The 11,491-nt window shown below is 40.7% G+C and overlaps 1 protein-coding gene across 1 annotated transcript; it reads left to right on the top strand.

Moving 5' to 3' along the window:
* Positions 1-583: 583 nt before the first annotated feature.
* On the top strand, positions 584-10,482 carry itfg2 (integrin alpha FG-GAP repeat containing 2). The gene is made up of 12 exons (XM_044343935.1): positions 584-990; positions 1,165-1,260; positions 1,363-1,404; positions 2,698-2,875; positions 2,968-3,107; positions 4,184-4,332; positions 4,421-4,515; positions 4,674-4,727; positions 5,968-6,059; positions 6,680-6,797; positions 7,397-7,570; positions 10,334-10,482. Exons 1-12 carry the CDS (start codon positions 895-897, stop codon positions 10,396-10,398), a joined length of 1,299 nt encoding a protein of 432 aa, XP_044199870.1. The 5' UTR covers positions 584-894; the 3' UTR covers positions 10,399-10,482.
* Positions 10,483-11,491: the final 1,009 nt, after the last annotated feature.

Here is an 11,491-nt window from a genome sequence, read left to right as displayed (position 1 = left end):
ATATTTGTGTGAACAGCACGTCTCTCTTGTCTGTGATGCTTTCTGACTGATATGACCAGTTGTGAATGAACATCGCACTCTAGAGGACAACAGTAGCACTTAACACTGGGAGTAAATATACGAGGCACTTTACGCTCTGTCACCGCTAGATAGCACTGTTTTACCGCTAATGTCGCTTAAACCAGTGGTTCTCAAACTTTTTGGTATCAAAAACCCCCATATTGATAGACATCAGGCCGCGGACCCGTATTTGATAAGATGTAGTCTCAGGGATCCCATCTGAGAAGATTTAGTTATTCCATAACTGTCTGTACTGTAGACTGGCAGATTAACAGTGAAGAGAAACCTGTGAACAGAATAGTAATTTTTATACATTCTCTCACAAATAATAGTGAAATTAAAATGTTCCCCATTTTTCGTTGGCTTAAAGGACGGTGCCAATCAAACTTCATCGATTCCTAATAGTTTTTTGTATACATATTAGTCACCCACTTTCATAGCCAAACAATAATAATACCTCAGCACCAGTAAAAGTGGGAAAGTAGTGGTAAATTTCGCGAAACTGATTTTGTCTATACTGAGCTACCGTACTCAATCAGGTCATATGACTTTGTTTACTAGCAAAGCGTGCTCGTTAACTGAGCTCACAACTATATCGCTGCTAAACCATAAAAAAAATATATACATAAAGACTTGAAAGTAATTCTAAAAATGCCTATTTTTAAAAGCATTTATGTACTAAGGCTGCGGTCTTATGTCGCGCTGTGTAAGTTAATGTAATGTTTAGTTTAGCTTCTCGTGTCTTGGAGCTTGCTATAAGCTATCTAGCTAGCTATAAGAAGAAACTCATGTTTAGTGTGACTTAGCGGTTTTAAACCATCACAGCCTGCAGATATGCGCTCCCTGAACTACGTCCAGCGTGTCAGCTTGGATTTCTCGGGAACTCTGTTTCCTCATGCTATCTGTCTGGGAGATGCAGACAACGACTCGGTAATGAAGCTAACTTTTCTTATTCTGATTCTAACGTCTCTAATCATGTTTCCTATATTATGTCAAAAGCAATCCGATTATTTTACACAGTGGTTATAGAGTGGTGGTGAACAAAAACAGTTGTTGGCTCTGTATTATAGTAAAATGAACATCTTGTGTCTCTATTGACTGTAGTTGAATGAGCTGGTTGTGGGGGACACCAGTGGAAAGCTGCTTGTTTACAAGAATGATGACTCCAAACCCTGGATCACAAGACACTGTGTGGGCATGGTCGGTACAGTAACCACAAAAAAACAAAACTGAGTTTAAAGGTTGATGATTTTATGTGGTGTATTTATTTCTCATTACTCATCATGTGTTTTGATTTTCCAGCTGACTTGTGTTGCAGTTGGAGACGTCTGCAACAAAGGGAAGGTAAGTCTGAGATGATCCACAGTGCAGGTCATGAACTGGACTTGTTTAAGATTCTTGAGGATGCTTCGCATTTAACCTCTGTAGTGTTTACACCTTGAGAGTCTGAGTGTGAGACTTTGGGCCTCCCCTCAGACAAAACTCCCTTACTTTACTTGCTTAATTTTGCTCAATTCCTGGATGTCTATGGGATCATGATTATGTTATTTGATCCCATACACACACAACAGTTGAGCTAAGATAGCCTAATGTTGCTGTTTGACATAACTTTAGGCTACACTGAATACACACAAAAGTCTGTCCAAAGGCATTTATTAGTTTCTGACTCTGGAAAAGTGGGAAAAACAATACAATTCCCCAAAACTACTGTATCTCTGAACTATCTCTTTAACCAAATTACACACATTTAGGCTATTCTACATGATCTCCTTTTAATAACTAATGTAATAACTAATGTAATATTTTTTCACTGAGCCCCCGCTGAAACTGTTTGGAGCCCCCCTGAGGACTCCCACCTCCCACTTTGAAAACCTCTGGTCTAGAGTCAAACCTTGACAGTCAGGTGGACCAACAACCCACATCTGACATCAGCAACTCACACGGGGGAACTCAAAGGGGAAAGGGGATTTTACAGATCATCATTTGTTTACGGGAGGATGGGTTTACTGCGTATGTGAAAAGAAAAGCTGTTGAAAGCCTTTTGTGGCTCCAGAGGCACTGGTTGGGACTGAAGACTACAAGTTTGAAAATGAAAAAATCTAGAAGTGTGGAGTTAGAAAAGCCCGCTCCTCATCTCTGCTTGAGGCTACATTTGCCACTTCACCCAGCAGTTGCATTGCGGGAAATGTAAGCGCCAGGTTTTGACAAGGAAGAAGAATGCGTGGAGAAAAAAAAGATGATATTTCTGGTTCTGCTTCATCGATTTTATTACTTTTTTATTTAAACTGTCCATTGTGAGTCTGATAATGTTATAGAAGTGCAATACTAAATTAGTGGAGTAATCTTTTAAGATGTAAACAACCCTACAGAGGTCTAATGCCTCAAACTCACCAGGAAAAGGGTAATATTAAAGGTAATTCTCACTTAGAATATATATATATATTATTGTAAATTTCCTTCTTTTTTATATTATTCAGGATTACTTAATATTGTGTATATTTTGCCTGTCATGCACCACAACAGCAAGGCAAGTTCCTTGTATGTGTAAATCTACTTTGCAGCGAACAATGTGATGTAAAAGATTGTGAATATTTTTGTCATTTAGTGTTGTGTCTTGTGTTTTTTCCTATTTGTCAGAACTTGGTGGTTGCCGTGGGTGCGGAAGGATGGTTTCACCTCTTCGACTTGACATCTGCAACTGGGAGCAAATCAGATTCATCCAGCCAGCATGAATTCCTGTCATTTGAAGACCAGAGGCCCTTCTTCACCCAGCATATTCCTGCCAACACCAAAGTCATCCTCATCAGTGATATTGGTAAATTCTTGTTTTATTTAATTATTTATTATATGTGCATTTGATACCTTTTATATAAATCTGACTACAGTGTGTGCATGTCTGTATTGGAGATGGTGACGGGCGCTGTGAGCTGGTGGTGGGCTACACAGACCGAGTGGTGCGAGCTTTCCGTTGGGAGGAGCCGTCTGATGGTTCAGATATAGGATCTGGACAACTGGTCCTGCTGAAGAAATGGCTTCTGGAAGGACAGGTAACCTTCACTTCAGTGCTCAGCGTTCACACTAGAGCTGCAGCGATTAGTCGATTAAACAAATAGTCGATCGGCAGAAAGTTAATCTGCAAATATTTTGATAATCGAATTATCGTTTCTGTAATTTTTTAAGCACAAGGGCCAAATATTCTCTGGTCATCATCTCAAATGTGAGGATTTGCTGCTTTTGTTGGTTTGCGTGAAAGTAAATTCAAATATATTTTACAGTTTTGGACTGTTGGTCGGACAAAACAAGCAAACTGAAGACACCACTGCAGGCTCTTGAGACAGTTTTTAGACATTTTATAGACTTAAGCGATTAATCGAGAAAACAATCAGCAGATTAATCAATGATGTTAGTTGCAGCTGTAGTTTGCAACACCAGTACTCAACAGGAAGTCCCTTACGATGGTTTTCATTTATTTGGTACAAACTGAATCACAGTAATAGGATACATTAATTATTAACACGACATGTAGTAAGTGAAAATGTGAGGAGCAAATCTGAAAGGAGCTAGTTTGGTTTAGCTGGTTGATAACTGAGTATTACTGACTTTATGCAGAATGATAGTAAGACAATATAATCTTTTTTTTCTGTCGTCCAAATCAGTTTTTCCAGGCATTTATTACTGAAGGTTTTCTTTAGTCTCAGGCAGTGAATAATAGAGGAACACAGTTCTTTTACTTGAACATCAGTTTGATTAATTAAATGCTATGTTGGCTCTGCTAATAGCAGGGTCAGTGTTCTCTGTTTTTGTTTTGTTTAGAAGATTTATGTGCCATATTTAACATTTGTACACGTCTGGGAAAGTAATTAGAATTTGGATCAATAGCAATTATCCTCGTGGAAAGGTCTGGGGGTTGTTTTTTTGTAGCGTGAAGGTACACAGAGACTACAGGCATCTATTTCATTCTCCATCCAAACGGGAAGTCAGAAAAATATCGAATGACAGATATTAAGTTGCTATTCATGTTCATCATTGAGTATTTAGATTTCATAAACACTGACATGTAAGATTAGTAGCTTATTACACAACATTAAGTCCCAAGTGTATAATGATATCGTCTGCGCTGCAGGTGGACAGTCTGTCAGTGAACCCTGGTCCAGAAGGTTTACCGGAGCTGATGGTGTCGCAGCCAGGCTGTGGTTACGCCATCCTGCTGTGTTCCTGGACACAACAAGACTCCTCCGGCTCTGGGGAGGAGGCCCCTGCCACCCCTGGGAGGTACACACCGTTACAAAAAAAAGCAGTTACAGGCATACAGATATAAAGAGCAGTGATCAACCACACGCTTTGATGTCTCTTCTCACAGTGAAGGACCTTCCAGAGATATAATTCTCCACCTGACCACCGGGCGGATTCACAACAAGAATGTTTCAACTCACCTCATCGGGAGCATCAGCAAAGGTACAAAACAGTTTAAACCTTCCACCAAATAGTGAGCAGGTTTTATGTTACAATAAACCTCTTTATATTAGTAACTCATAAGTTATATCATATGAAAAAGAAGATGTAACTCAGAATATCTTGGTTAAGAAAATGTGATGATCTTTGTTTTTCAACAGGCTCAAAAGAGGAATCTTCTAAATGTGGGCTGTTTGCTCTCTGCACTTTAGATGGTAAGTCATAATAATACCTTATCAGTCAACAGAAGGTATTTATATAACAAGGTAAAAGGAAAATTTGGGTAACACTTAATTTCTTGATAATTTCCTAGTAATTTTCCTGCAAGGAACTCTGTAAATTGGAACCCCGGATAGAGAAAATGTACATTTTACAAAGAGAAAAGCTCTGTTCAAACCCCTGTGAATATCCATTCATTGTTTATTTATTACTGGCAACTTCATGTCTTCATATATGTTTAATTGTGCATTTGTCTGTTGACATATTATACATTTTTTCATGTTCAGCTGACCTGTTGTGCTCTGACTGAAAGACTCTCTGAGATACATCAGCATTAATTAAATAAGTGGAAGTGTATCATCTGAACAGTTATCTCTCCTTAATTTAGGGCCAAATTCTGTCCAAGATATTTCTGGGAAATGACCCATAAAATAAAGCATTTCCTCCATTTGTGAGCGCCATATGGCTCGTGATCCCCTCGGTGTTTTAGGAGTAGTATTAATTAAGTATTAAGAGCAGAGATGATGTAGTAAAGCCTGCAACGTGCGCAGTTGGCCGCCTGCGATGTGAGGTATCCTCCTGCCAACAGCAGATAACTGGCAAACGGCTCTCAGAGCAGCTGGCGAGTCCATCAATATATAAAGAAGAGGCGATCCGGTGGGATTATCATCACTGAAGGCTTCTGGCTGCCAACGTTACTCTCACAGTCTCTCTCTCTCTCGTTGACACTCCGGTGAGCCGACGTAAAGACATTTAGAGTGTAGTAAATTGTACACAAGGAACAGAGATATTATTACCAGCTGTATTTCAGTTCTGTTGACAACAGCGTCAGGGATTATTTGTGAAGGATGCCACAAGCGCGGAGGTGTCATAAGTCCTCTCGTTCTCTTATTCTCACCTTTTTGGCAAGAGGATGTGTTCTTTTGAAACTGAACTCAGGGTTGAATTCATTTCATTTCTGTGCCCTTTTTCTTTGAATCATATTGGTTCTTGTAACAGATTTGTGGCTTCTCATTGTGATTTTCATTTTTAATAAAATGCCACACGGTCACAGAAACTTATTTCTTTTATGAAAGGAGCCATGAAAAGCAAATCTAGTGAGTACTGACTGCAGTATTTATTCTTTATTTCTCATAACATCAGCAAAAATCTGTTTTCAGCTGATAATAATGTAGAATAAAATGTATTATTCTTTAATTTTATACTTGAGTCTGTTTTTGTCTTCACGTGTTAAAGGAACCTTGAAGTTGATGGACAGCTCAGAGCAGCTGTTGTGGTCGGTGCAGGTGGATCATCAGCTCTTTGCTCTGCAGAAGCTTGACGTCACCGTGAGTTTGCTTCCATCAGTTTATCAGTTGATCGGTTGATGATGTTTTTCCGTTTAATTGATTGGTAGAATAAGAATTTAATAAAGATATAAGAAGAAGAAGTAGAAGCTTTATATATAAAACAGCTTTTAAAACAAAGTTACAATGAGTTTTGCACAAGAATATCAAGATTAAAACATTTCAGCACTACAGTTGAATAAGATCAGGCAGATAAAGGTTTAAGAATGACATAGATAGATAGCCCAAAATAAAACAAGATAAAAACGAGTGAAATAAACAAATTATACATATTTCCAAACTGGAAAAAGAAAAAAGACAACTAAAAAAAACTGTTAGATGTCAGAAAACAGTGAAAAATGTTCAACAGAAGCTTCCAGATCTCAAGAAAACATCTCTACATTGCTTGTTTGTCAGGCCAGCAGACAAAAACATTCATGTATTTAGAGAAAAAACAAAGAAAGCAGCTAATTTTCATATTTTACTAACTGTAACCAGACAATGTTTGGCATTTTTGTTTGATCAATGAAAGTAGTTGTTGTAATTATGTGTTTGCATCCCTCAAAGCAGAACGGTTCTGATAGTTTTGAGAATGACGGACGAGGATGTTTGTTTGTTTCCAGGGCGACGGCAGAGAGGAGGTGGTGGCGTGCGCCTGGGATGGTCAAACCTACATCATCGACCACAATCGGACAGTAGTGCGGTTCCAGTTCGACGAGAACGTCAACGCCTTCTGTGCGGGTTAGAAACCCCATTTTTTTTATCTTATCGTCTGATACCAGTAAATACCAGTAAACGTGTAGAATTGCAAACACGCACACGTCTCTCAACACCAGTAGGTGGCAACGTCGAGCTACGGATTCCTCGCTCTTCCTCCTACGTTCTCTCTGTCTGTCCTTTCAAACCTTTCTGCAGTGTTTGAACAAGCCACAGTTTGTTTGAGCGAGCTAATATGACATGTACAGTAGTAAGTGGATTAGAAAAAAAGAGTCTGTTTGAGCTGCCTGATTTCACGGGGGTTTTGTGGGGGGGTTGTTTTTTTTTGCACGTACCGAGTGTGTGTGTATGTGTGAAAACAGTCAACCCTGTGGCACACAAGGCCGACTCTCCCTCCTCTTCCCCTCCGCTCTCTGCCTGCTCCGTGCGATCATTAAAGCAGATTAGATTGGTTTTCTCTGTTTGTGTGGACGCCGGCCCCGCCACAGAGGCTCATGTTAGTAGCCAGGCAGCAGAGGATTACTGATACGCTCATTAGGATTCATATAACACACTGTATCACAACACTGTCTGCCACATATTGAGTGAAAAACGCGTGTAACACATGTAATCTGTGGTTGCAGGTCAGTATACGTGTAAGGAGGGTAAGAACAGCCCCTGCCTCGTTTACGTCAGCTTCAATCATAAAATCTACATCTACTGGAAGGTGCAGCTGGAGCGCATGGAGTCCACTAACATGCTGCGGGTCCTGGAGGAGAAACCCGAGTTCAAGAGCCACCTGAAGTCGCTGGGAGTCGGTGAGTAGGAAGCTGATTCCGTTCAGATTAGAGCGTCCGCTGTTAGATTCGAGCCGACGTCTCTTCTGTTTGTCGTTGCGATTGCGCTGCAGACCAACTGTGACCATTTGTAGTCAACTTGTCTGCCGTCCGGTTATAACACTCGGACCCTGACTTGAATACTAATGATGAGGAAAGAGACAACAAGATCCTGCTTGCTGGCATGTTTATTTTCCGCTGTTTACTGAAAGGGGACATAACATGCTATTTGTGATTTTCTGTTATTTTTATGTTGTTATGATGTCGGACGGTCAAAGTTCTAAACTAGAGGTGAATGTATTTGGAAAGGCAATGTTTGCGATGTCTACTTCTACTTCCTCCTCACCTATTTATGTGGCCTTTCGAGCTCCTGGCAGCTGACCAATCAGAAGAGAGTTGGCTCATCAGGAGGCGGGCCTTAAAGAGACAGGAGCTAAAACAGCCTGTTTCAGACAGAGGCTGAACTGAGGCGGCTGCATAAAGAGCCAGTATAAGATAAATAAAGATCATTTGAACTGTAAATCATGCAAAAATATTCGGGTAGAGCCCCAGAATATAAATATAGAGCTTGAAATGTGCAGGATGTGTCCTATTTAACAAATGAACCGCACATACACTCACAGGAAGAGGTCAGGGAGTTTTCCTCTCTACATCCAAATGTATATAAATCTATAGCCTGTTAGTCGACTGGGCTGATAATACTGAAGTATTTTTAGAGCAGCTGTGATCTATAAACACACAGACCCTGCTCTCTGACTCTTTCTCTTCATCCTCCTCTCTCAGATAAATTGTGTGCAGGAATTCCTCCAAATGCAATCCTCCTCCTGACTAACACCATGTTTAACTAAGTCAGTAACTTCGCTTATCATCGTGAAGGCTCACAGCGGTTATTTATTTCCTGTTAATTTCCTTTGTCCGTTAATGTCCTTTTGTAGCGGAATATTAATTCAGCCTATCTCTCTTCGTCTGTAACCAAGTTCTGGCTCATGCTGTTAATAATAAAAATGTCCTGTAAGAGAAGACGAATCTGATTAAATTACAAATTAGTCGTTGCTGTTTGGTCCGCATGGCTTATCGGCTAGTCAACCGCTTCATTTCATAAATCTCTGTGGAAAGAGTGGAAACCTATTTAGTGAGGGGAAAAAATGATGACACATTAGCTGCACTTGTTGGAGCGTTATCATTGCAGATTAAAAAAAAAAAGAAAAACACAGGTTCCTGCAGCTGATTTGTTTCTTTTAAAGCCCGGTGGTCGTGTTAGCTTCCTGCTGCCCGTGTTAATAATTCAACCTCTGGGACTGTTGTTGTTTCTTTTGACCGTGATTTCACAGGCTTGTTTCCTAACCCGCTGTGGAAAATGTCTGATGTAGCAGCCTCCGGACAAGAAAAAGAGATAGATGGAAGAGGAGGAGGGGGGCTGTCAGACGAAAAAGACATAATTAAGGACAAATAATGGTGTAAAAATGTGTCTGATATGTAGAGTGTGGGGGAGGGGACATTTAGCATTGTGCTGTTTTAGGCATATACATGTCAGAAGTCAACCTGTGATTTAGGCAACCAGACTTCTAAGTCAAAAATGAGCTTCATATGCAGTTAAAAAAGGTTAAAAAAAAAAAAAAAAAGGGAATTAAATTAAACAGTCTTATTGTACATAATATCAGTTTAAAGCCACAGGGATCACAATATTTGAAATGTGCAACTCTATACTGAAATTGTTAGCTGTGTTTGCTGCCTCGCCCTCCTGACTTCCCAGAAATGTCAGCAGCAGCAGCTCCGAGGCTCTTCCCTGCTGTTCGCTCACCTTCATAACCGCCCTTTAGCCAAAGGGTAATTACGAAGAGTCTGCCAGGTCTCCATCACAGCCAGAGAAGGTTTCTAAAGATGGACAGCTTCTCCTACGTGCTCATCGTCTCGAATTTGAGTTCAATCATCAGCTTGTTCGGCTTGAGAGAATTGCGCATTGCAATATTTTGCACATATTTTGATATTTTACTGGATGTCGAAAGAGAAGCGGTGGCAGTATTTCCAGAAATATTCAGATCCTCTAAGTAAAAGTAGTAATACCACAATGTAAAAATGCTTTTTTTTACAAGTACTGAAGTTCTTTTAGGAATTTACACTGTAGTACAAAGTCATAAGTTGTGATATGTAGCACAACAAGCTAACGAAGCTGCCGCACATGCTCAGTGGTGTCTGCCTTACACAGAACTACTCTCCTGAGACTGAAAATCGCTATTATTAGTCTTTGGAGCCGTTTCTAAACAAACTACCATGACCGTAATCTTTTGTGGTGAAGGAACATGTCACCCAGTGCAGCTGTGTGACTCACTGAGGTGTTTTTAATAGTTTTTGGACAACAGCAGAGGTCTACGGCACAGAGGAGTGAGATATATCAGGCTTTGGATACACACACACACAATACTTGTAAGTAGGTGAGTTCATTGGTGGTTTGACTCTACATGTGAGATTTGTTGACAGTAAGAAAAATGTAGAAAATGGCTAAAGATATCCTTTAAATAAAATGTCACCTGCGTATCGACCACCAGCCTGTTGACCCCGACAGTCAAGCTAGGATGGAAAAATCACTACAACAAACAAGCTATACTGTGTCAGTGGAAATGAATGATATGATTCCTACCACAGAAGTTTCAGCTGTTGAGAAATCCCGATATGGTTCATCTGGTCACACACAAAGTGTCTCATTTAAAGGGTCATTGCCAAGTTTTTGTTTTCTCCCCCCCACAGATGCTGAGGACCCAGCAGCAGTGAGAGCACTGGTGGCGAATGTACTCTACAAGGATTCACAGTGACACACATCAACACGCTGCCCTCTCTTGTTTTTCACCGTGACTGTAAATACTCTGTTAATAAACACTGAACGTCTGTCTCCAGCACTGCCGGTCTCTCGTTATTTGCGTGTCCACTGCAGATAGACGTGTCAGGGTTCAGGTTTCTGATCCGCTCACTGCAGGCTGCTAATCTCAGATGTACACACACACACACACACACACACACACATGCACCGCCTGTCCTGTCGTTGGTATTCTGTTCACCCAGGTTGCTTTTTTTAACAAGGCTGAGAGAGAATGAAAAGGTGGGACACAATGCGGGGGGATATTCTATACTGTTTAACCTGCTGTTTTCACCGGTGAGCGTGTGAATTCGTGAGCGAGGAAGATCAGCGGAGGCTTTATGCCGCTGTCAGTCAGCGCTGACAAGCTGATGAAAAGAGCTCTTCGATCAAACGGCCTTCCTCCTTTTTCATCCTCTATCGTCTGTCGGTGTTTAAGACTAGATTTCCTTTTTTATCTGATGTATCATCTCAAAGACATAAAGACACCAGAGATAATACAGTATATATGTTGCGTAATCAGATGTGTTCGACAGCAAGACGGCAGTATTGTTTGTCAGCCGTGCAGCAAAGCGCCTGCAGGGTGTGACGACTGGAGTTACCGAGGGAATCACCTACTGTTCCCGATGGGAGGATCCTATAACCACCTATGTAGACTGCCTCTCTTTTTCTCATGCAATATAAATGAGTGGTGCGTGTGTGTGTGTTTGTCTCTGTGTAATCGAGGGTGTTTGCGCGCCTGCGGGGTAAACGCAGGCTCAGGTGTCCTGGTAGGCAGCAGCCTGTCATCTCTCCTGTGCTTCTGCCCTTTAGAGACGCGTTTGAGGGAAAGGTTTTAACTTTAGGACTCAGAGCCGTGAAGAAAAATTCACATCTTTGTTGTTTCAAAGCCTATAGATCCTTCTCCATCTGGTTTTCTTTTGAAGGAGTAGTGTGATATTTTGGGAAATACAAATTATTTGCGTTCTTGCAGAGAAAGAGATGAGAAGATTGATACCTCTCATGTTAAATATTAGGGCTGCAACAATTATTTTAATTATCAATTAATCTGC

Source organism: Thunnus albacares, chromosome 23, assembly GCF_914725855.1.
Source record: "Thunnus albacares chromosome 23, fThuAlb1.1, whole genome shotgun sequence".
NCBI classification, from domain to species: Eukaryota; Metazoa; Chordata; class Actinopteri; order Scombriformes; family Scombridae; genus Thunnus; species Thunnus albacares.
Note: the sequence above shows the minus strand (reverse complement) of the source record. Positions and strands in the feature narration are given on the sequence as shown.

Coding starts and splice junctions, on each gene's coding strand:
- itfg2 (XM_044343935.1), top strand. CDS start 895: ATGCGCTCCCTGAACTACGTCCAGCGTGTCAGCTTGGATTTCTCGGGA. Junction 3,108..4,183: donor AATGGCTTCTGGAAGGACAG/GTAACCTTCACT, acceptor TCTGCGCTGCAG/GTGGACAGTCTGTCAGTGAA. Junction 6,060..6,679: donor TGCAGAAGCTTGACGTCACC/GTGAGTTTGCTT, acceptor GTTTGTTTCCAG/GGCGACGGCAGAGAGGAGGT.